At 41.6% G+C, this 26,954-nt stretch overlaps 1 protein-coding gene across 1 annotated transcript in view; it reads left to right on the forward strand.

Moving 5' to 3' along the window:
• sepsecs (Sep (O-phosphoserine) tRNA:Sec (selenocysteine) tRNA synthase) overlaps window positions 1–12,896 on the forward strand; it is a 38,148-nt gene extending 25,252 nt beyond the window's left edge. Inside the window, exons 10-12 of the mRNA XM_023969930.2 lie at window positions 8,678–8,771; window positions 9,651–9,741; window positions 12,334–12,896. Coding sequence (XP_023825698.1) covers window positions 8,678–8,771; window positions 9,651–9,741; window positions 12,334–12,577 — 429 coding nt within the window. The 3' untranslated portion in view covers window positions 12,578–12,896. The remainder of the gene's footprint in view (window positions 1–8,677; window positions 8,772–9,650; window positions 9,742–12,333) is intronic.
• Window positions 12,897–26,954: the final 14,058 nt, after the last annotated feature.

The following is a 26,954-nucleotide window of genomic DNA, read 5'->3' on the forward strand; positions in this document are numbered from 1 at the left end:
GAAGAGACATGGGTTATAAACTTTTCAGACACACCCCTCTCCCTCCACTATAAAAGCCATTGACAAAAATATAACTTCCTGTTCCGGGTACATTTAGGATGACGATCCGATGTCAGAATGGTTCAGATAATAACTACAGAACTAACCCAACATCAGCATGGACTTTGGTTGTAAATGGTATGAACTTTGAACTCGTATTCACTACAGAAGTGATACCTCCTAGCCGTTGAGTTGGCAACAGCTMCTACAAACGCAGGTTAGGAAGGGCAGTCAGAGTATCCCGTCTACTACACACGACGTTACTCCAACGTATCCAGTGACCACCAGAGACATTCTTCAAAGGACAGAAGACTCGGGTTGGCGATACGGTCTTCCATCTACCACCAACCTACTGAAGCGCAGCTCAGAGTAAATATTTATTGCATTTTCCTTCTTCAAATGGGKGGTAATTTAGAATGCATAAGATACTGTATTTACGATAACACAGCTTCGCCTATGTTCCAGTCTCCCGCTCTTTCACTAAAATCCCGCCCCTTTTCTTTGTGTAACAAGCTGTCATATCTATTCCGCCCGCTAGGGACGTTTTTCTGTATGACGGCAATTTGTGATCAAGTTATGATTTAATTGTTTGTGTGATTCTGTGTGATTAGTTAGGTATTTAGTAAATAAATAATTAAACCCAATTTTGTATTGCTGATTCAACTTGTTAGCCAGGATTCTTGCAGATAACCAAGGATTTACCACTTTCAGATGAGACTGAATAAAATGACGATTAATGTGACTGCTATGGATGTAAAATATTACTAAATCTTTAAGAGTTTATTCGGAAGATAACAGCTCTATAAATATTATTTAGTGGTGTCCCTCTAGTTAATTACGTTTACATGATTAGTTCAATCAGGTAATATTAATTACGGATAAATTATTTTATAGCATAGCATAGCAATTAATCTGGCATAGTCAAAGACACGACAGAGGGATAGGTTGTTATTCTGACCTCCTCTCTATAGGCTGTCTCGTCGTTGTTGGTGATCAGGCCTACCACTGTTGTGTGGTCTGCAAACTTAATGATGGTGTTGGAGTCGTGCCTGGCCATGCAGTTGTGGGTGAACAGGGAGTACAGGAGGGGACTGAGCTTGCATCCCTGAGGGGCTCCAGTGTTGAGGATCAGCGTGGCAGATGTGTTGCTACCTACCCTTACCACCTGGGGGCGGCCCGTCAGGAAGTCCAGGATCCAGTTGCAGAGGGATGTGTTTAGTCCCAGGATCCTTAGCGTAGTGATGAGCTTTGAGGGCACTATGGTGTTGAACGCCGAGCTGTAGTCAATGAATAGCATTCCTCACGTAGGTGTTTCTTTTGTCTAGGTGGGAAAGGGCAGTGTGGAGTGCAATAGAGATTGCATCATCTGTGGATCTGTTTGAGCGGTATGCAAATTGGAGTAGGTCTAGGGTTTCTGGGATAATGGTGTTAATGTGAGCCATTACCAGCCTTTCAACGCACTCGATGGCTACGGATGTGAGTGCTACGGGTCTGTAGTCATTTAGGCAGGTTACCTTAGTGTTCTTGGGCACAGGGACTATGGTGGTCTGCTTGAAGCATGTTGATATTACAGACTCAATCAGGAACAGATTGAAAATGTCAGTGAAGACATCTGCCAGTTGGTCATCACATGCCCGGAGCACACGTCCTGGTAATCCGTCTGGCACAGCGGCCTTGTGAATGTTGACCTGTTTAAAGGTCTTACTCATGACGGCTACGGAGAGAGTAATCACACAGTCGTCCGGAACAGCTGTTGCTCAAATGCATGCCTCAGTGTTGCTTGTCTCGAAGCGAGCATAGAAGTGATTTAGCTCGTCTGGTAGGCTTGTGTCACTGGGTAGCTTGCGGCTGTGCTTCCCTTTTGTAGTCTGTAATAGTTTGCAGGCTCTGCCACATTCAACGAGTGTCGGTGCCGGTGTAGTACAATTCAGTCTTAGTCCTGTATTGGCGCTTTGCCTGCTTGATGATTTGTCGGGCATATCAGGATTTCTAATAAGCTTCCGGGTTAGTCCCTCAACTTGAAAGCGGCAGCTCTACCCTTTAGCTCAGTGCGAATGTTTGCCTGTAATCCATGGCTTCTGGTTGGGGTATGTATGTACAGTGACTGTGGGGACGATGTCCTCGATGCACTTATTGATGAAGCTAGTGACTGATGTGATGTACTCCTCAATGCCATTGCAAAACAGTCAGCATCTGCTTCATCTGACCACTTTTTTTATAGACCCGAGTCACTGGTGATTGCTGCTTTCATTTTTGGTTGTAAGCAGGAATCAGGAAGATAGAATTATGGTCAGATTTGCCAAGTGGAGGGCGAGGGAGAGCTTTGTCTCTGTGTGTGGAGGTAAGTTGATATAGATTTTTTTCCCCTCTGGTTGCACATTTAACATGCTTATAGAAATTTGCTAACACTGATTTAAGTTTCCCTGCATTAAAGTCCCTGGCCACAAGGAGCGCCGCCTCTGGGTGTGCGGTTTCCTGTTTGCTTATTTCCTTACACAGCTGACTCAGTGCAGTCTTAGTGCCAGCGCCCATCTGTGGTGGTAAATAAACAGCCAACGAAAAAAATAGATAACCTCTCTTGGCAATTTTTTTTTTACATTTTATTTCACCTTTTATTTAACCAGGTAGGCCAGTTGAGAACAAGTTCTCATTTACAACTGCGTCATGGCCCAGATAAAGCAACGCAGTTCGACAAAAACAACACGAGTTACACATGGGATAAACAAACATGGGGTCAATAACACAATAGAAAAATCTGTATACAGTGTGTGCAAATGTAGTAAAATTAGGGAGGTAATGCAATAAATAGGCCATAGTGGCAAAATAATTACAATTTAGCATTAACACTGGAGTGATAGATTTGCAGATGATGATGTGCAAGTAGAGATACTGGGGTGCAAAAGAGTTWAAAAAAWATATATWTATTGGGATGAGGTAGTTGGGTGGGCTATTTACAGATGGGCTGTATACAGGTGCAGTGATTGGTAACCTGCTTAAAGTTAGTGAGGGAGATATGTCTCCAGCTTCAGTGATTTTTGCAGTTCGTTCCAGTCATTGGCAGTAGAGAACTGTAAGGAAAGACGGGAGATAAGAGATAAGGCAGAGCTATACCTAGCAAAGACTTATAGATGACCTGGACCCAGTGGGTTTGGCGACAAATATGAAGCGAGGGCCAGCCAACGAGAGCATACAGGTCGCAGTGGTGGGTAGTATATGGGGCTTTGGTGACAAACGGATGGCACTGTGATAGACTACATCCAATTTGCTGAGTAGAGTGTTGGAGGCTATTATGTAGATGACATCGCCAAAGTCAAGGATCGGTAGGATAGTCAGTTTTACGAGGGTATGTTTGGTAGCATGAGTGAAGGAAGCTTTGTTGCGAAATAGAAAGCCAATTCTAGATTTATTTTGGGATTGGACATGCTTAATGTGAGTCTGGAAGGAGACTTTGCAGTCTAACCAGACACCTAGAATATGTGGACAACTACAAATACCTAAGTCAGAACCGTCCAGAGTAGGGATGCTAGTCGGCCGGGCGGTGCGGGCAGCGATCGGTTGAAGAGCATGCATTTAGTTTTACTAGCATGTAAGAGCAGTTGGAGGCCACGGAAGGAGTGTTGTATGGCATTGAAGCTTGTTTGGAGGTTTGTTAACAGTGTCCAAAGAAGGCCAGAAGTGTACAGAATGGTGTTGTCTGCGTAGAGGTGGATCAGAGAATCACCAGCAGCAAGAGCAACATCATTGATATATGTAGTCAAAAGAGTCCTGAGAATTGAACCCTGTGGCACCCCCATAGCGACTGCCAGAGGTCCGGACAACAGGCCCTCCGATTTGACACACTGAACTCTATCTGAGAAGTAGTTAGTGAACCAGGCGAGGCAGTCATTTGAGAAACCAAGGCTGTTGAGTCTGCCGATAAGAATGTGGTGATTGACAAAGTCGAAAACCTTGGCCAGGTCGATGAAGACGGCTGCACAGTACTGTCTTTTATCGATGGCGGTTATGATATCGTTTAGGACCTTGAGCGTGGCTGAGGTGCACCCATGACCAGCTCGGAAACAAGATTGCATAGCGGAGAAGGTACTGTGGGATTCGAAATGGTCGGTGATCTGTTTTGTTCACTTGGCTTTCGATGTTTAGGCTACTGATATTTTCTGATATTTTCTTAATTGACCGCGCATCTTACTGACCGTGCGTCTTGGTGGTTTGGGTATTTTATTTGTCAAAAATACACTTACTGTGTTCCAACGCACATGCTTTTTGTTTCATAGTTGTAACAAAGGCATCGAACCTTTTTACATGCTGTATATCCTACAGAACAAAGTAAGGAAAATGTCATGTTCTTTCAAATATTTAGATTGAACATTCTGTTACCTAAGACCTATATAAACACAACCAAATGACATTGGCACGAGGGGGGGGGGGGGTCCAACTTCATGCCGCTTTGAGGATGAAATGCTCAACGTTTTTGTGTTATATGATATTTGTCTCAAAGCGCTGCTAGAGTGTAAAATACACATATTTAGGAAGAGTCAGYGACAGGTGGGTTCAAGGTTTTTATTTAAATTAAGCTTTTGACGGTTCTAATGTTAAATGCTTAATAAAAATGGAGGGCAAATGTATCTTTGTCACATGAACCATATTGCTTAMAGTAAATTACAATGGATTAAGATCTATTGCTCCTTTTATATTTATTTAACCTTTATTTAACTAGTCAGTTAAGAACAAATTCTTAAATCTAAGTTAAATTCAAATTAAAATTCTTCCATTGGTCGTTTCTCACCCAGAAGACCCCTCCCTGTAATGGAGTGTCTTAGCAGGTATTACAAAATAAACAAAAACAAAAGAACAAAAAAAATGTCAGACCTTTACAGTTTAGTTAGCAGACCTGGATAAGTCGGGGTGGGTAATGAAGAAAAAACCCTGAAAAAGTCAATATAACAACAGATATGCAAGCCTAAACAGTCAAATAGGATACTGTAGCTGTAGGCGCACAATAGGCCCAGCATCATCCGGGTTAGGGGAGGGTTTGGTCGTGGTAGGCCGTCATTGTCAAATAAGAATTTGTTCTTAACTGACTTACCCATTTTTTAAACCTTTATTTAAACTAGGTATGTTTCCCCTGGGCCCTGCTTTTTGTTACACATCCATGGGCTTATCAACACTAAAGATAACAATTATATAATTAATATAACGTTCCTTTATGAAAAACAATGCTAATGCTATTCTCTTGGAATTTGAAAGGCCAAAATGTTCCTAATTAACGTTCCAGCTGTCTTCATATCCTAGCAAGAACCATATTGATATAGTAATGCTCCAAGAAACACACCTGCTCCATAAGGACGCACATAGAATGCGGAACCATTTGTAGAAACTGGCTGCTTTTTCATAAGCCCCAAACCAAACGGAAGGTGTAATCATAATTATACATAAGAAACTCAATCACCATCTTGGGTTAAGGCGAAGACCAAGAAGGCAGAATCACTATCCTTAAATGTATCCATAATGTAAAGAAAATGACCTTTTATTAGTGTGTACTCTCCGAATTCATATAATTTTGATTCTCTGAACAGCATATTGTTAGAAWTAACTGAATTTAATCTGGTTATTGGGAAAGACATGAATGCCATTTTGGACATGCGAGACAAATCGAATAAGATCAACTGCATTCCACACGCAACCAAGGCTCTCCAGCATATACTCTCTGATTACAACCTCATTCATGCATGGAGAACACATAATCCTAAAGCAAAAGAGTACACTTTCAACTCAAACGCGGATAAAACATTCTCACAAATTAATTTCATACTATTTGTTACAACTCTATTTTCTTTGATCAAGAAAATAGAAATTCGACATACTGGATGACCACCACGTTTACTACTGCCAACTTCAAATCTTGGATATCTACTATTCTCTGCCTTGTTCAAATGTAATTTTTTTTATCAGATCCTAGCCTTTTAGAGGTGTTCCAGAGAATTGCAAACAACCCTGTTATTTACATCCTATTTTGGACTCAAAGTATCAATGTATGGTTCATACATACATAATAAAACATCTGCAGTCCTCTCCCAAAGGTGAAAGGCACAGAATCCTTACATTTTTACCTGGCATCATTTAGTGCACGAGACACTCGCTCTTTCATGTCATGTAGCCTAGTGAGGCATGTGCTAAAATACATTGAATAAAGCTATCAAATCCACGCATCATAAGTTAGATCTATTTGACCTTGTCATTTTTTCATTWAAATTTTTCAATAGGCTAAATTTATCTGAAAACCAAGCACAAAATGTGTGCAAKAAAATTGCATTTTAGCCAGACAAATACATTAGAAGACAATTGTCAAACCGATCAGAAACACCATGCTCACAATCTGTATCTCCTAAATGGTGTCGCTGGTGTATTTAGTTAGAATTCTGGAATAGATTGCGGAATAGCCTAGGGTTTTTACCGGGCGTGAATCTCAACACAACAAAAATAACTTTGATGTGCTTGAGAAATGTATACTTCCAAATTTCACCCACTTTTCAGATGAAAATACATCACCCTACCTTTCTGTTGTTTCAACCATCCATATCATATAATTCCATGCCATTTGTCCTTATAGACGTACACACAGGTATTCCATGATATGTGTTACTTATCCATCACTGCAGTTAATTGCCAGCGATCATCATTCATCACGTATGCAAATGCAATATATAATCATTACACTACTTTCAAGGAGTCGGGCAATTGATGCAAACATGTAAGTAGGCATTAACTTTTCCATTATATGAAATTCATTCTCACAATCGCTTGCTTGCCTGTACAACAAGGGATTAGCCAGCCACAACCAAACTTTGAGAGACAATGTTGATTGGCAGGTGGAATGATGTTCCAATGATGTTGCAAGGTAAAAGACCAAATAGTTAAAAAGTATAAGATTGATGGTGTTCTTAATTTTGTCTCTGAGCTCTACAGACAATTCCTTCAACCTCATGGCTTGGTTTTTGCTCTGACGTACATTGTCAACTGTGGGACCTTATACAGTGCATTCGGAAGGTATTCAGAACCCTTGACTTTTTCCACATTTTGTTATGTTACAGCCTTATTCTAAAATAYATTAAATTGTTTTTTCCCTCATCAATCTATACACAATTACCACATAATGACACATTTTTGCAAATGTATTAAAAATAAACTGAAATATTACATTTACATAAGTATTCAGACCCTTTACTCAGTAATTTGTTGAAGCACCTGTGGTAGCGATTACAGCTTTGAGTCTTCTTGGGTATGACGCTACAAGCCTGGCACACCTGTATTTGGGAAGTTTCTCCCATTCTTCTCTGCAGATTCTCTCAATCTCTGTCAGATTGGATGGGGAGCGTCACTGCACAGCAATATTCAGGTCTCTCCAGAGATGTTCGATCGGGTTCAAGTCCGGGCTTTGGCTGGGCCACTCAAGGACATTCACCCACTTGTCCCAAATCCACTCCTGCGTTGTCTAGGCTGTGTGCTTAGGGTCGCAGTCCTGTTGTGAGGTCCTAAGTGCTCTGGAGCAGGTTTTCATCAAGGATCTCCATTCATCTTTCCCTCGATCCTTACTAGTCTCTCAGTCCCTGCTGCTGATAAACATCCCCACAGCATGATCCTGCCACCACTATTCATTCCAAAGAGTTCAATCTTGTTTCTCATGGTCTGAGAGTCCTTTAGGTGCCTTTTGGCAAACTCTAAGCGGGCTGTCGTGCCTTTTACTGTGGAGTGGCTTCTGTCTGGCCAKTACCAGTGGTGGAAAAAGTACCCAATTGTCAGACTTGAGTAAACAAGTATTTGCTTTTAAATATACTTTAGTATCAAAAGTAAATGCAATTGCGAAAATATACTTTTAAAAGTAAAATGATAAATTATTTAAAATTGCTTATATTAACCGAACTGCACAATTAGTTTGTTTTTGTTAATTTATGGATAGCTAGGGGAACACTCCAACACGAAGACATAATTTGCAAACGAAGCATATGTGTTTAGTGAGTCCGCCAGATCAGAGGCAGTAGGGACAAAATAACGTAACAAAATGTGGAATAAGTCAAGGGGTCTGAATACTTTCCGAAGGCACTGCATACTTGGGATATTGTTTTTCAACAGGAAACGTAAAAAAATAGCTGGATTGTGTCTTTAATGTCAGACCAGGCAAGACTGAACGTGCATTATAAAGAAAGGAAAAGCTGCACACTAGTAGATCCGATGCATTAATCTATTCAACAATGTTTTGACAGCTAAACTGTCATCGGGGTGCATAGATCCCCAAATTTACATTAGTGTATTTATTTTTACGTAACTTAGATTCTGTTTGTAATGAAAAGCGCTATATAAAATAAATGTATTATTGTTATAATGCTAGCACAGTTTGGGAACGGGAGTTAAAATGAGTGAAAACTAGCACTTGAGAACTGACTAAATCAGTCTTTTAACCATCTGAGGGACTGGTCTGCATCATCCCAGGGACCGCGGTCACAGACCAGAGGTTGAGAAACACTGGTCTACGCGGAGGAAAACTGCTAGATAAGTAATAAACAGCCCTCTGCTAAAATAAGGCTGAGGGAGAGAGTGGGAGCGTAATGCTATTTATATCTATCTCTGTTTGCATGGTCTGAAGGAGATGTACACCTACCTGGCACAGGAGCTGAAAAGGCTTGCTGCGGCTCATGGGGAGAGACTGCTGCACACCCCACACAACCCCATATCACTGGGTAAGATACAGCGCACACAACCCCATATCACTGGGTAAGATACAGCGCACACAACCCCATATCACTGGGTAAATACCAGCGCAACGACAAACGCCATATCCACTGGGCAAGATACAGCGCCCACAACCCCATATCACTGGGTAAGATACAGCGCACACAACCCCATATCACTGGGTAAGATGCACTCTCACACAACCCTATCACTAGGGAAGATACAGCGCACACAACTCCATAGCAGTGGTTAAGATGCCTCTTACACAACCCTTATCACACTTAAGAATTGCAATACCTCAGATCCAGTAATTTAGGGCTAATCCAGAGATTAGAAATTAGCCCAGAGATTCATCCAGAGATCTTTAGATTAGCCCTAAATTACTGGATCTGAGGTATTGCAATTCTTAAATCAGAGTAAAGTTGCTTTCACATTACATAATATTCGCCTGAAATGTAATGTTCGTACGATATTCTTAGTTTGGGGCATCCTATGAGAATATTGGAGCAAAATTTGTGTGGTGTGAAAGTTTCTACGAATGCTGTCTACGTCCGAAATCTAAACATGCTTGATTGACCCCAATGCAAATTTCATTCTACATTACAACTTAGTGTGTAGAGTGAAAGGTAATATATTTCAAAATGTGTATTAGTAGCTATTTTCTCTCCATAGTCAGTCCTTGTAAGCTTGCAACAAATCTAAAGCTTTAACTCCGGTAAAGTTCAAACAAGCTAGCGTATGCATGTCACAGCACTTTTCTGCTCGACACATGCTGGGTGAATATTGCTTCTATGTCTGTAAAATTGGGGACTTATGACAAAGTAAAAGATGTACATTTCGAATTCCAATGTTGTGCTGACCTTTTGTCTGTGCATGTTTTCATGTAGCCATGTCTCTGGATGGCCTCCAGACACAGAGCGACAAGTCTGTGACTGAACTGGGCTCCATGCTGTTCACCAGGCAGGTGTCGGGGGCCAGGTAATTATTTAACTAGGCAAATTCTTATTTACAATGATGTCCTACCCCGGCCAAACCCTAACCGGGGTGACGCTGGGCCAATTGTGTGCCGCCCTATGGGACTACCAATCACGGCCGGTTGTGATACAGCCTGGAATCGAACTAGGGTCTGTAGTCTGTAGCGCCTCTAGCACTGACATGCAGTGCCTTAGACCGCTGTGCCAAACGAAAAGTATTTTTCCCCAGCTCAGTGGAGACCAGTGGGACAATTTAATATGTGAGTTGAGGTAGTGGGGGGAGTCTCTGAAGAACCTCTTTGTATACAAAAAGTAGCCAGTGCTGGGCCCTTCTGGTAGTCAGAGACTCCCAGCCAACAGAACTATACAAAATGCAGTGATGTGTAAGAAAATTGTCCCCAGTGATAAAACGCAGTGCTGAGTGATAGACTTAAGTCTAAAGGTTTTAAAACAGATTATATCACCATAATCAAGTACTGGGAGAAGCATTGCTTGAACAATCTTCCTTCTACTTTCCAAAGTGAGGCAGGATTTATTTCTATAAAAGAAACCAATCTTAATTCTCTGCTTTTTTTGTCAGATTTTCAATGTGTTTTTTAAAAGAGAGTTTATCGTAAATCCAATTACCGAAGTACTTATAATGGAGAACTTACTCAATTTGGGCTCCCTTTTAATGTGCAAATACACATGTCCTCAGGGTCAATATTACAAGACTTAGAGACAACATAAATGTGGTTTTATTAGGATTTAGAACTAGTTTAAGATTAGTATGCGATTAAAAAAAACAAAAAAACAATTGAGTCAAAATCATGATGGTCATGAATGGCCTGCTGTACTGAGTGGGCACAGGAGTAAATAACTAATTATACATTTAAACTCAGTTTTTCACAATTCATGATATTTAATCCTAGTAAAAATTCCCTACCATAACTTTGGAAGTATGCTTGGAAGACCCATTTACGACCAAGCTTTAACTTCCTGACTGATGTCTTGAGATGTTGCCTCAATATATCCACATCATTTTCTCCCTCATGATTCCATCTATTTTGTGAAGTGCACCAGACCCTCCTGCAACAAAGCACCCCCACATGATGCTGCCACCCTCGTGCTTCACGGTTGTGATGGTGGTCTTCGGCTTGCAAGCCTCCCCCTTTTTCCTCTAAACACAACGATGGTCATTATGGCCAAACAGTTCTATTTTTGTTTCATCAGACCAGAGAACATTTCTCCAAAAAGTACGATATTTTTCCCCATGTGCAGTTGCAAACCATAGTCTGGCTTTTTTTTATGGCGGTTTTGGAGCAGTGGTTTCTTCCTTGCTGAGCGGCCTTTCAGGTCATGTCGATATAGGACTCGTTTTACTGTGGATATAGATACTTTTGTACCTGTTTCCTCCAGCATCTTCACAAYGTCCTTTGCTGTTGTTCTGGGATTGATTTGCACTTTTCGCACCAAAGTACGTTCATCTCTAGGAGACAGAACGCGTCTCTTTCCTGAGTGGTATGACGGCTGCGTGGTCCCATGGTGTTTATACTTGCGTACTATTGTTTGTACAAATGAACGTGGTGTTTGAATCGTTTTTAAATTGCTCCCAAGGATGAACCAGACTTGTGGAGGTCTACAATTWTTTTTCTGAGGTCTTGGCTGATTTCTTTTGATTTTCCCATGATGTCAAGCAAAGAGGCAATGAGTTTGAAGGTAGGCCTTGAAATACATCCACAGGTACACCTCCAATTGACTCAAATGATGTCAATTAGCCTATCAGAAGCTTCTAAAGCCATGACATCATTTTCTGGAATTTTCCAAGCCGTTTAAAGGCACAGTCAACTTAGTGTATGTAAACTTCTGACCCACTGGAATTGTGATACAGTGAATTATAAATCAAATAATCTGTCTGTCTAAACAATTGTTGGAAAAATTACTTCTGTCATGCACAAAGTAGATGTCCTATCCGACTTGGCAAAACTATAGTTTGTTAAGAAGAAATTTGTGGAGTGGTTGATACACTTACGTTGGAGTCATTTAAACAAGTATATGTAAACTTCCAACTTCAACTGTATGTGTTTAGAATACAGTTCCTGGATAAGGAGGAATTAAGTTGAGTTTATCAAGAGTACATTCAATTGCAACTTTTTATGCATTTTCTTTTTTCTTCTGGTCCCACCTAATAGTTTGTGATGAAGCAAGGAAGACAAAAGGAAGGTGGACATATTTTTAAACATCCTCATAAATGATTAATTTGGTCTTTCAGCTGTGATGTTTTTTTTCTTCCAAGTGTCAAAGCATCTTCTCCTGTTACCACAGGGTTACCCCCTATTTTCCTGGAAGTGAACACATTAATGTTCAATGTTTCAAAGAAATGAATCTCTCATACAATAATTGTATAGCCTAGTACAGCTGAAATAACATTTTCCCCTTTTCAGAAATTAATTAGCTTTGCATGTTTGTTCAAATAGGAAGCAATTTTGTAGTATGGGATAAATTTGCTATCTCTTTCTCTTTTGTGGGCGTTTCTTCCAAGCAGCTTTTTAAACTTGCTTGTTTCAAGACGATTGCTGCATGCAGAAGGTGTGGTAATGGTAATGTCTGTTTTCAGGGTGGTTGCCCTTGGTAACAAACAGATGGTGAGCGGTCACATGTTCTGTGGCTTCATGTCCCACTCGGAGGCGTATCCACACCCCTATCTCAACGCTGCCTCGGCTGTTGGCATCACACGGGATGACGTGACACTGTGCATCAAAAGACTGGACAAGTGCCTGAAGAGCCTCAAGAAGGAAAGCAGTGCAAGAAGTGGTTTACCAGTGCCTCTCACAGGCCTGGAGGACCATGCTGGAGAGTGAATAAAAAGATGTAGGGAAAAAGTGCTCATGTACTTTTTCAGATAGTAACATTTTATGCCTAGTGAAAATCTTCAAACCCCTTGCTTTCAAAGTTGTCACATTTTGCTGCCTTAAATTTGAATCTTAAGAAGGATTACAATTATAGAAATCTTCTCAAATTAATAAAAAAACAAAGATGTATTAATTGCATAGGTCTTCACACCTCTTGCTGTGGCATATCTAAGTAAGTTCAGGAGGAAATAAATGTGACACCTGTGGTGTGAAGACACTGTATATGAGCAAAAACCTGAAATAAAGATTGTTGGTCCATGGAAGTATAGGTCTTCTAAAATGTCACCATTATTATTATTAACACATGACAATACTGCATTCCAGCGGCACTGTGGAAAACAAGTTCTGTGTGACTAATGCTATTTGCTTGTACAGATTTACACTGATAAGTTATCCAATGTTTGTATGAATTGGTTGTATTCATTGAAGACACCACTGATCACAAGGACATTGAGGCAATAGTGTGGTCTATATACAGTACCTTCAGAAAGTATTCACACCTCTTGACTTTTTCCACATTATCTTGTTACAGCATGAATTTAAAATGGATGTACATTTTTTGTCACTGGTCTACACACAACACCCCATAATGTCAAAGTGGAATTATGTTTTTAGACATTTTTTACAAATGTAATAAAAAATGAAAGGGTTGAGCCAATAAGTTTAACCCCTTTGTTAGGGCATGCCTAAATACTTACCCAGAAAGACTCACAGCTGTAATCGCTGCCAAAAGTGATTCTAACATATCGACTCAGGTGTGAATACTTACACTAAATAACCAAAAATATGTGGATACCTGCTTGTCGAACATCTCATTCCAAAATCATGGGCATTAATATGGAGTTGGTCCCCCTTTTCTGCTATAACAGCCTGCACTTTTCTGGGAAGACTTTCCACTAGATGTTGGAAAATTGCTGAAGGGACTTGCTTCCATTCAGCCACGAGCATTAGTGAGGTCGGGCGCTGATGTTGAGTGATTAGGCCTGGCTCGCAGTCGGCATTCCAATTCATTCCGTAGGTGTTCAATGGGGTTGAGGTCAAGGTTTTGTGCAGGCCAGTCAAGTTCTTCCAAACTGATCTAGACAAACCATTTATGTATGGACCTTGCTTTGTGCACGGGGGCATTGTCATGCTGAAACAGGAAAGGGCCTTCCCCAAACTGTTGCCACAAAGTTGGAAGCACAGAATCATCTAGAATGTCATTGTATGCTGTAGCATTAAGATTTCCCTTCACTGGAACTAAGAGACCTAGCCCGAACCATGAAAAACAGCCCCAGACCATTATTCCTCCTCCACCAAACTTTACAGTTGGCACTTGCATTGGGGCAGGCAGTGTTCTCCTGGCTTCCGCCAAACCCAGATTCATCAGTCAGACTGCCAGACGGAGAAGCTTGATTCATCACTCCAGAGAAGGCGTTTCCACTGCTCCAAAGCTTTTCACCACTCCAGCTGACGCTTGGCATTGCGTATGGTGATCTTAGGCTTGTGTACGGCTGCTCGGCCATGAAAACCAGACGAACAGTTATTGTGCTGATGTTGCTTCCAGAGGCCGTTTGGAACTCGGTAGTGAGTGTTGCAACCGAGGACAGATGTTTTTTATGCACTACACACTTGAGCACTCGGCGGTCCCGTTCTGTGAACTTGTGTGGCCTACCACTTCGCGGCTGAGCCGCTGTTGCTCCTAGACGTTTCCACTTCACAATAACAGCACTTACACTTGACCGGTGCAGCTCTGGCAGGGCAGAAATTTGACAAACTGACTTCTTGAAAAGGTGGCATGCTATGACGGTACTATAAGGCCAATCTATTGCCAATGTTTGTCTATGGAGATTACATAGCTGTGTGCTCGATTTTATACATCTGTCAGCAACGGGTGTAGTTGAAATAGCTGAATCCACACATTTGAAGGGGTGTCCACATACTTTTGTATATATAAAATTGAGAAACGTCCCTTTTTCAGAACCCTGTCTTTCAAAGAAAATTCGTAAAAATCCAAATTACTTCACAGATCTTCATTGTAAAGGGTTTAAACACTGTTTCCCGTGCTTGTTCAATAAATCATAAACAATTAATGAACATGCACCTGTGGAACGGTCGTTAAGACACAAACAGCTTACAGACGGTAGGCAATTAAGGTCACAGTTATGAAAACCTAGGACACTCAAAAGGCCTATCTACTGACTCTGAAAAACACCAAAGGAAAGATGCCCAGGGTCCCTGCTCATCTGCGTGAACATGCCTTAGGCATGCTACATGGAGGCATGAGGACTGCAGATGTGGCCAGGGCAATATATTGCAATGTCAGTACTGTGAGACGCCTAAGACAGTGCTACAGGGAGACAGGACGGACAGCTGATCATCGCAGTGGCAGACCACGTGTAACAACAACTGCACAGGATCCGAACATCACACCTGCGGGACAGGTACAGGATTGCAACAGCAACTGCCTGAGTTACAACAGGAACGCACAATCCCTCCGCAATAGGCTGAGAGAGGCTGGACTGAGGGCTTGTAGGCCTGTTGTAAGGCAAGTCCTCACCAGACATCACCGGCAACATCGTTGCCTATGGGCACAAGCCCACCGTCGCCGGACCAGACAGGACTGGCAAAAAGTGCTCTTCACTGACGAGTGAATAATGATGGTCGGATTCACGTTTATCGTTGAAGGAATGAGCGTTAGACCGAGGCCTGTACTCTGGAGCGGGATCGATTTGGAGGTGATGGGTCCGTCATGATCTGGGGCGGTGTGTCACAGCATCATCAGACTGAGCTTGTTGTCATTGCAGGCAATCTCAGCGCTGTGCGTAACAGTGAAGACTTCCTCCCTCAAGTGGTACCCTTCCTGCAGGCTCATCCTGACATGACCCTCCAGCATGACAATGCCACCAGCCATACTGCTTGTTCTGTGCGTGATTTCCTGCAAGACAGGAATGTCAGTGTTCTGCCATGGCCAGCGAAGAGCCCGGATCTCAATCCCATTGAGCACGTCTGGGACCTGTTGGATCAGAGGGTGAGGGCTGGCCATTCTCCCCAGAAATGTCTGAGAATTTGCAAGTGCCTTGGTGGAAGAGTGGGGTAACATCTCACAGCAAGAACTGTCAAATCTGGTGCAGCCCATGAGGAGGAGATGCACTGCAGTGCTTAATGCAGCTGGTGGGCAATCTGAAGAGCCAATTGGAAGCTGGGGATGATTAGGTGGCCATGATGGTCAGATTGAGAATTTAGCCGGGACACCGGGGTTAACAACCTTACTCTAACGATAAGTGCCATGGGATTTTTAGTGATCACAGAGAGTCAGGACACTCGTTTAACAACCCATCCAAAAAGCGGCACTCTACACAGGGCAATGTCCCCAATTATTGCCATGGGACATTATTATTATTTTGGACCAAAGGAAAGAGTGCTTTCTACTGGCACTCCAACACAACTTATAGCAGCATCTGATCTCCCATCCAGGGACTGACCAGGAACAACCTTGCTTAGCTTGAGAGGCAAGCCAGCAGTGGGATGCAGGATGGTATGCTGCTTTCTCTGAATAAGAATGAAAACAATAACATACATTTTTTTGTGAGGGGCAGCATTTCAGGTAGTACGATGGGATCTTTTCACACAGAAAATGTCATTTTAAAGAGATACAACCAACCATAGAGGACTCATCTTTATATCTGTGCCATTATAGCATCTGTGACAGCATGGGCAGCGCCTTTGAGGATATCTCCATTTTGAAATAGTCAATAGTAAATTTTTGGGGTAATTACACGCAAATATATTGATAAGTCACCTTGTTACGTCACGTCAGCGTGACCTCTAGGTTTTATGGGTATTATGACTCATACTGTGGTACTCTATACCCATAAAACCTAGCGGTCAAACAGGGAAATGGTTCCAATCGTTTTTCCACCATTGATTTTTCCCATAGGGGCCAGGCCAAGAGAAACACTTAAAATAAGGGCTGTGTTACCCTGGCATGAAGTTTTGATAACTGTGTAAACAGTGGTTTAAAGTACTTAAGTAGAAATACTTGTAATTTTTTGAGGTATCTGTACTGTACTATTTATATTTTTGACTACTTTTACTTCAGAAAATATTGTACTTTTTACTCCATACATTTTCCTTGACACCCAAAAGTAAATCAAATCAAATCAAGTTTATTTTATATAGCCCTTCGTACATCAGCTAATATCTCGAAGTGCTGTACAGAAACCCAGCCTAAAACCCCAAACAAAGCTAGCATGCAGGTGTAGAAGCACGGTGGCTAGGAAAAACTCCCTAGAAAGGCCAAAACCTAGGAAGAAACCTAGAGAAGGAACCAGGCTATAGGGGTGGCCAGTCCTCTCTGGCTGTGCCGGGTGGAGATTATAACAGAACTATGCCAAGATGTTCAAAATGTTCATAAGTGACAAGCATGGTCAAATAATAATCATGAATACTTTTCAGTTGGCTTTTCATAGCCGATCATTAAGAGTTGAAAATAGCAGGTCTGGGACAGGTGGCGGTTCCATAACCGCAGGCAGAACAGTTGAAACTGAATAGCAGCAAGGCCAGGTGGACTGGGGACAGCAAGGAGTCATCATGCCCGGTAGTCCTGACGTATGGTCCTAGGGCTCAGGTCTTCCGAGAGAGAGAAAGAAAGAGAGAGGAGAGAAATAGAGAGAGCCAAGATTTTCAAAATGTTCATAAATGACAAGCATGGTCAAATAATAATCAGGAATAAATGTCAGTTGGCTTTTCATAGCCGATCATTAAGAGTTGAAAACAGCAGGTCTGGGACAGGTAGGAGTTCCATAACCGCAGGCAGAACAGTGTGAAACTGGAATAGCGCAAGGCCAGGCGGACTGGGACAGCAAGGAGTCATCATGCCCCGTTTCCGTGACGTATGGTCCTAGGGCTCAGGTTCTCCGAGAGAGAGAAAGAAAGAGAGAACGAGAGAATAGAGAGAGCATACTTAAAATCACACAGGACACTGGATTAGATAGAGAAGTACTCCAGGTATAACCAACTGACCCTAGCCCCCCGACACATAAACTACTGCAGCTAAAATACTGGAGGCTGAGACAGGAGGGGTCAGGAGACACTGTGGCCCCATCAGAAGAAACCCCCGGACAGGCCAAACAGGAAGGATATAACCCCACCCACTTTGCCAAAGCACAGCCCCCACACCACTAGAGGGTATCTCAACCACCAACTTACAATCCTGAGACAAGGCCGAGTATAGCCCACAAAGATCTCCACCACAGCACAAACCAAGGGGGGAGCCAACCCAGACAGGAGATCACGTCAGTAACTCAACCCACTCAAGTGACGCACCCTCCAGGGACGGCATGAAAGAGCACCAGTAAGCCAGTGACTCAGCCCCTGTAAATTAGGTTAGGCAGAGAATCCCAGTGGAGAGGAGGGAACCGGCCAGGCAGAGACAGCAAGGCGCGGTTCGTTGCTCCAGAGCCCTTCCGTTCACCTTCACACTCCTGGGCCAGACTACACTCAATCATATGACCTACTGAAGAGATAAGTCTTCAGTAAAGACTTAAAGGTTGAGACCGAGTCTGCGTCTCTCACATGGGTAGGCAGACTTCCATAAAAATGGAGATCTATAGGAGAAAGCCCTGCCTCCCGCTGTTTCTTAGAAATTCTAGGGACAATTAGGAGGCCTGCGTCTTGTGACCGTAGCGTACGAATAGGTATGTACGGCAGGACCAACTCGGAAAGTAGGTGGAGCAAGCCCATGTAACGCTTTATAGGTTAACAGTAAAACCTTGAAATCAGCCCTTGCCTTAACAGGAAGCCAGGTGAGGGAAGCTAGCACTGGAGTAATATATGATCAAATTTCTTGGTTCTAGTCAGGATTCTAGCAGCCGTATTTAGCACTAACTGAAGTTTATTTAGTGCTTTATCCGGGTAGCCGGAAGTAGAGCATTGCAGTGTGTGACCTAAGAGTAACAATGCATGGATACATTTTTCTGCATCATTTTTGGACAGAAAAATTTCTGATTTTTGCAATGTTACGTAGATGGAAAGCTGTCCTTGAAACAGTCTTGATATGTTCGTCAAAAGAGAGATCAGGTCAAGAGTAACGCCGAGGTCCTTCACAGTTTTATTTGAGACGACTTTACAACCATCAAGATTAATTGTCAGATTTAACAGAAGATCTCTTGTTTTCTTTGACCTAGAACAAGCATCTCTGTTTTGTCCGAGTTTAAAAGTAGAAAGTTTGCAGCCATCCACTTCCTTATGTCTGAAACACAGGCTTCTAGCGAGGGCAATTTTGGGGCTTCACCATGTTTCATTGAAATGTACAGCTGTTGTGTCATCCGCATAGCAGTGAAAGTTAACATTATGTTTTCGAATAACATCCCCAAGAGGTAAAATATATAGTGAAAACAATAGTGGTCCTAAAACGGAACCTTTTGGAACACCGAAATGTACAGTTGATTGTCAGAGGACAAACCATTCACAGAGAACAACTGATATCTTTCCGACAGTAAGATCTAAACCAGGCCAGACTTGTCCGTGTAGAACAATTTGGGTTTCCAGTCTCTCCAAAATAATGTGGTGATCGATGGTGTCAAAGCAGCACTAAGGTCTAGATAGCACGAGGACAGATGCAGAGCCTCGGTCTGACCCATTAAAAGGTCATTTACCACCTTCACAAGTGCAGTCTCAGTGCTATGATGGGTCTAAAACCAGACTGAAGCATTTCGTATACATTTGTTGTCTCAGGAAGGCAGTGAGTTGCCGCGCAACAGCTTTTTCTAAAATTTTGAGAGGAATGGAAGATCGATATGGCGATAGTTTTTTATATTTTCCGGGTCAAGGTTTGGCTTTTCAAGAGAGGCTTATTACTGCCACTTTTAGTGAGTTTGGTACACATCCGGTGGATAGAGAGCCGTTTATATGTTCAACATAGGAGGGCCAAGCACAGGAAGCAGCTCTTTCAGTAGTTAGTAGGAATAGGATCCAGTATGCAGCTTGAAGGTTTAGAGGCCATGATTATTTCCTCATTGTTCAAGAGATATAGTACTAAAACACTTAAGTGTCTCTCTCGATCCCAGGCCCTGGCAGGCTGTGCAGATCCAGGACAGCTAAGCCCTGGAGGATATGCAGATTTAAAGAGAGTCCGTAATTTGCTTTCTAATGATCATGATTTTTCCTCAAAAAGTTCATGATTTTTTACTGCTGAAGTGAAAGCCATCCCTCTCTTGGAATGCTGCTTTTTAGTTAGCTTTGCAACAGTATCAAAAATAAATGTTGGATTGTTTCTTATTTTCCTCAATTAAGTTGAAAAGAGATGATCGAGCGCAGGTGAGGGCTCTTCGTACTACACGCTAGTCGAAGACTTCCAGTTTGTGTGGCGCCATTTCCGTTCCAATTTTCTGGAAGCTTGCTTCAAAGCTCGGGTATTTTCTGTTACCAGGGAGCTAGTTTCTTATGACAAATGTTTTTCGTTTTTAGGGGTGCAAATGCATCTAGGGTATTGCGCAAGTTAAATTGAGTTCCTCAGTTAGTGGTTAACTGATTTTTGTCCTCTGACGTCCTTGGGTAGGCAGAAGGAGTCTGGAAGACGTCAAGGAATTTTTGTCTTGTCTGAGAATTTATAGCACGACTTTTGATGCTCCTTGGTTGGGGTCTGAGCAGAATTATTTTTGCGATTGCAAACGTATAAAATGGTGGTCCGACAGTCCAGGATTATGAGGAAAAACATTAAGATCTACAACATTTATTCCATGGGACAAACTAGGTCCAGAGTATGACTGTGGCAGTGAGTGTCCAGAGACATGTTGGACAAAACCCACTGAGTCGATGATGGCTCCGAAAGACTTTGGAGTGGGTCTGTGGACTTCTCCATATGATATTAAATCACCAAAAATTAGAATATGATCTGCTATGACTAAGGTCTGATAGGAATTCAGGGAACTCAGAGAGGCAGCTGTATATGGCCCAGGAGGCCTATAAACAGTAGCTATAAAAAGTGATTGAGTAGGCTGCATGATTTCATGACTAGAAGCTCAAAAGCGAAAACGTCTTTTTTTTTTTTGTAAATTGAAATTTGCTATCGAAATGTTAGCAACACCTCCGCCTTTGCGGGATGCACGGGGGATATGGTCACTAGTGTAACCAGGAGGTGAGGCTCATTTACACACGTAAATTCATCAGCTTAAGCCATGTTTCAGTCAGGCCAATCACATCAAGATTATGATCAGTGATTAGTTCATTGACTATAACTGCCTTTGAAGTGAGGGATCTAACATTAAGTAACCCTATTTTGAGATGTGAGGTATCACGATCTCTTTCAATAATGGCAGGAATGGAGGAGGTCTTTATCCTAGTGAGATTGCTAAGGCGAACACCGCCWTGTTTAGTTTTGCCCAACCTAGGTCGAGGCACAGACACAGTCTCAATGGGGATGGCTGAGCTGACTACACTGACTGTGCTATTGGCAGACTCCACTAAGCTGGCAGGTTGGCTAACAGCCTGCTGCCTGGCCTGCACCCTATTTCKTTGTTACATTTTGAATGCTTAGCAGCACAGGAAAATAGTCAAATTCACACATATCAACCCGAACATCCCTGGTCATCCCTACTGCCTCTGATCTGGCATACTCACTAAAAACACATTATTTGTTTGTAAATAGTGTTGGAGTGTGCCCCTGGCTTTCCGTAAATAAATAAAAAACAAGAAAATGGTGCCATCTGGTTTGCTTAATATAAGGATTTTGAAATTATTTCTACTTTTACTTTTGATACTTAAGTATATTTGAAACCAAATACTTTTTAGACTTTTACTCAAGTAGAATTTTACTGGGTGACTTTTACTATTAAGGTATCTTTACTTTTACTCAAATATGACAGTTGGGTACTTTTTCCACTCCTGCGTGTACATCTCTCTAGTACAAGATGACTTATCAATATATTCGCCTGTATTACCCCCCCAAAATTTAATGATAATTAGCTGCTAATGTGGTTATCATAAAGAACTACAAATTCCATGATGATCTGGGCAAGACTGCCGAAACGAAGCAAAGGTAAGAATATGTGTATTAACTATCTAATGTTATCTAAATGTAATGATTAAATTGGCAACATTTCTTTAAACGGACTGTTAACTGTCTTGTTCAAGTTTTAAATTGACGCAATACCTGTAAGCAAAGGTGTCAGCTAGAGATGACGTGCAGCAGCTTGCAGGGATTTGTAATTTTGCACGGTCTACTTTAATGCTAATTAGCATTTTCAAATCTGAGAGTAAATAGAGCCAAATATATTGATAAAAGTTAACTTATCCGAGAGAGATTAACATGTGATCGATTCTATTAAAATATAACATGTTTCAAGTTTAACTGTAGTMTGTTTGTATCCTGTTTAGTGAATGATTACTGTGAGAATGAATTTAGGAAGGTTGACCTAATCAGATAAGAGGAAATTGCCTAGGATCAGAGAGCAGGGTCAGGCCCAGGACAATGAAGATGGACGGGTTGTGCTTCTGACATCTAGCTAAACCAAGAGAGGACCATGGACATTCCACAGGGGGAAAGGAGGGAAACTCATTGGGTTCATAAAATGTATAGCTGGGGAGGTGACACCTACAAGAGGGTGGGGACCAAAAGGAGGGAAGAGTATAAGATGTTTTGTGAACTTTCTAAATGTATGCACGCAGCTGACTGTATACTTGGTATTAAACACTTGAAACTTCTCTTGAGCTTTTGGTCTTAATTCCTTATTGCAAAGAGGTTGCAATAGCATTTTTCTTTTTAACACATGGTTATCAAAACGTCACGCCAGGGTAAGCCTACACGAAACACAGCCCTTATTTTAAGTGTTTCTAAAATCCCCAAGTAAAAAAATGAATGGTGGAAAAAGTATTGGAACCATTTCTGTTTGACTGCTAGGTTTTATGGGTATTATGACACCTCCAATGTGGGGCTCTATGGTCTATGCTAAAATGGCTTCTATCATGCTCTATGGATACAACCTAATAATACCAGGTGGGTACAGTAAAGCAATTACCTTGGCTAGTCTTTCAACCAGTCTGTAAAGAAGCATGTAAACACTTTTTTCGATTACTTTAGTAATGTGGAATACATTGAAGGCTTTTGCATACGTAATTTCTGTGTTCAATATTTGCAATTACAATCCCTGCCAAACCTTTCAATGGGAACATTATGCCATAGACATGTCAGATGACCATAGTGATATGCAAAAATTGTTTACTCAGTGGTTTAACATGGAGGAATTTCCTTTATCTGCCACAAAAGTGAGATTCCTTCTACTTTTGTCCAATCCATTCAATAACTTATTGTTGCCACTGGATTTCAAATAATCAAACAGATTGGTTAATGTAAAAAAGAGGCTCTCATCTCTCATCTACTGCTCATATACATACAGTGGGGCAAAAAAGTATTTAGTCAGCCACCAATTGTGCAAGTTCTCCCACTTAAAAAGATGAGAGAGGCCTGTAATTTTCATCATAGGTACACTTCAACTATGACAGACAAAATGAGGGGAAAAAATCCAGAAAATCACATTGTAGGATTTTTAATGAATTTATTTGCAAATTATGGTGGAAATCAGTATTTGGTCACCTACAAACAAGCAAGATCTCACCCCACGGGGTCAAAATGATCACAAGAACGGTGAGTACCGTATAATACCGTATTAAATAATGATGTAGTAATAACTGCTTACTGTAACTCTCTCCACTGATCTCCACAGTGACCTGCTCAAAGGGTTCCAGGACTCTGCACACCTCCTCCACCAACTCCCATTCCTCTTGGGTCAGAGCATTAACAGGTGCATTGACAATGGCCAGGGTAGAGATGATGGCATCCTTTGACTCAAGAAACCGCTTCAACATATAAAATGTTGAATTCCACCTTGTTCTGCAGTCTTGTTTAGGCCTCAGCTCAGGCTTCCCCATCTGGCATTGTGTAGACTTTAGTTTTTCAGCACCTACTGTGCTCCTGTGGAAGTCTTCCACAGCTGCTTTCACTTTGTCCACAGTGGGCTTCATCACCTTCAGAGCATATCTTACAATCAGGTTGATTGTGTGGGCAAGACATGGATGATGGGTCCATTTTAACATTTTCATGGCTTTGGTTATGTTAGCTGCATTGTCACTAACACAACAGACCACTTTTCCATCTACTTGCCATTCTCTGGCCACTCTCAACAGTTCCTCTGCCAAGTTCTCTGAGGTGTGTCTGTCGCTGAACTCAAAGCAGTCCAGAAGACAGCTAGACATTGAAAAATCTTCAATGAAGTGACATGTAACCGACATGTAAGAATTGGTTACCCTTGATGTCCACCAGTCAGTGGTAAGGCAAACTGCTGCAGCTTTTTGGACTCTTTCCCGCACTGAAGCCTGTGTGCTCTCGTACAGTTGTGGAATAAGTGATTTTGAAAGGGTTTTCCTGCTTGGAATTGTGTACATTGGATTTAGACTATTGCTATAATTTCTAAAACCTCTGTCCTCCATGATCGAAAATGGCTGGAAATCAGTAGCAATCATTTTAGCCAATGCAATATCAATTTGGCCTTGTTTTGCTATAGACATAGACTTTGGCATAAACTGGTCCATAGAAGACTGCGTTACTGTGGGTCGCGGAGTAGGCCTACTTGACTGAGTGGATACATCTCCATGTGTGGAGGTGCTGGCTCCACCACTATCCACAGCAGGCCCGCTAGTGTCTCGAAGCTCCGCTATAGCTTGCTTCACAGTTGGGTGCACAGTTCGCATATGCCGGTGTAGGTTGTGCGTAGAACCGGCTATATATGAGATTTTGTTTTGGCAAATTCGACACTGTGCTCTAACATTGTCTACATTGTTAAAATGCATCCAAATGCTACTGTGCTTCCGACTCATTTTTCCAGCTGTTGATTTCACAGCTGTCCTTCCTCTCTCCCCTCAGCTGCTAAATGTGTGACTGTGAGTGAGTTGGCTCGGGCCCTCCCTCACGCATCTTTGGTTCATTGGTTGACACTGCGTGTCTGATTGACAGGAACAACAGGCGAGGCTGTTAGTCTGAGCATTTAGGCCTATATTTTATTTATTTTTTTGCTCTTTGAATTAGTTAATTGTATTCATGTAAATCTTTTGATTATTCATATCTTAATTTTTTTATTTTTTAATAAATAGATTCGGCTCTTCTGGTATGCGTGCCTGCTCCCAACGTTCACCTACGACTCGTTCGTGAACGACCCATCTGTAACGGCATTCATCGGAAGAAGGAGAAGACCAAGGTGCAGCGTAATACGTGTTCATATTATTTAATCGAAACTGAACACTAAATACAAAATAACAAAAGGAATAACCGAAACAGTTCTGACAGGTGCAACAAACACTAAACAGAAAATAACCACCCACAACTAACAGTGGGAAAACAGGCTACCTAAGTATGGTTCCCAATCAGAGACAACGATAGACAGCTGCCTCTGATTGGGAACCACACCAGGCCAAAACATAGAAATACAAAACCTAGACATACAAACATAGAATGCCCACCCACATCACACCCTGACCAAACAAAAAATAGAAACATACAAAGCAATCTACGGTCAGGGCGTGACACCATCACTACTCGTTTTACCCTAACACACTGGTCTGAAATTCCTGGTTTGCAGGCCACATCGGCAAGTCACATTATGCTGGCATACATAGTGTTATATAATTCCTATTGGAATCTAGCCAGAGTTAGGATATCCAACAATTGGAACTTTTAATCACCTGCAATCTGCAGTTAGAATGACTGTCAATGTATCTTTCTGTAGTAGAAGATAAATTAATCAATCAATGTGCATGCAGAAACATAGATATWAAAAAAAACTATTCAAAAAAAAAACTGCATGCTGGGAAATATGATAATGAGGCCTCTCCCATGTCTTTTTCACTCAGAGTTAACAGAAAGCAATTCAATACAGTTGAGTAACAACATCACCATGTGACTGTGATTCAAATAACCCTTAATTTATTCACTGCAGGTGGCATCAATTTCAATCCCACTGGTGTTAACCCCTCTAGAATCAACATTCAGATATAAAACTTACAACACTTTTTACCTCAACACCGAGATTTTAACACCTGCAAATTTGAGAGAGCCATGCTCCATTTGTTTCTATTGCAGAGGCTGTGGTACAGCTACTCCTATTCAGACTTGCCTGTGCTAATGGGCCTCCAGGCAAAGTAAAATGATACAAATGACCTTTTTGATGCATGCCCCTCAAATGATACAAATGTAACAACAGCCTGAGAGCACAGAACTTGAAACAACAATACAGATGTAACCATGTGTGCCATACAATGTATTATCTGAGTGGCACTGGTGCTCCCACATCAAAATTCCATGTGCATTCCACAGGTCACGTTTAAGTGTGTTCCAAAAAATTATCAAGATTAGGAAATGTTTTGCGGCACACCTGAGAGTTCCAGTAGAGTAAAGTATAATGTACTGTACTCTGCTATACTATACTGTACTTAACTGTAGTCTACTGTACTGTACTCCACTCTATTGAACTAAACACTGCTGTGCTGTACTGGACTGCACTCTACTCACTGTGCTGTGCTGTACTGTCCAACTTGTGAAATGTAGATGTCTATGATCGGTTCAGATTTGGTCCGGTCCAGACCAACCAAACGTGGTCATGTTTGGAGCGGGGCTTATTAGAACCATACCAGGTAAATTTTACATTTACATTTTGATCATTTAGAGATCTACAGTCAGTGCATTCAATTAAAGTATATAAACAACCACATATCACAGTCATAGCAAGACAAAAACGTTTCTGTAACCTTTACTGAGAATGTTGTAGTTGAAGTGTTCCGTTGTTGTTTTCTCTTGGTCAGCTTTTGAAAAATAAACATAAGTGCATGTGACAGATGGGAGAAATAATACATATTCCACACAGCAATCTTCAGTTGGCTCCATTTTCTCTTTTAAATTGTAATTCAATGTCCAGAAAATACGTATTTTCACATTTAATTTAGAACCCGAAAATTAACCTGATTTCAATGTCCGGAAAACGTTATTTGGCTCAATGGGTAGCAGTTGATCAAATATTGTATTGGCTCTAAGCATGATGTATCTAGTAATATGCATTATTGAAATAAGCACTTCAATGTTTCATCAACTGACTTTTGGCCTGTAAGGTGATGTGAGTAGAACGAACGCTTCATAGGCTAGGAGTATGACATGTTGCCTTCAGTCAATGCTAGACTATAATTGCAATTAGCCTACAAAAATCATACCGGTATTCATTGAAGTTTATTAACAAGCGCACCCTAAATGCAAGCTAAACCTATGCGGCTACACTCGAAAGTCCGCTGTGGAGATAACCGCTCT

Source organism: Salvelinus sp. IW2-2015, linkage group LG3 (assembly GCF_002910315.2).
Source record: "Salvelinus sp. IW2-2015 linkage group LG3, ASM291031v2, whole genome shotgun sequence".
Lineage (NCBI taxonomy): Eukaryota > Metazoa > Chordata > Actinopteri > Salmoniformes > Salmonidae > Salvelinus > Salvelinus sp. IW2-2015.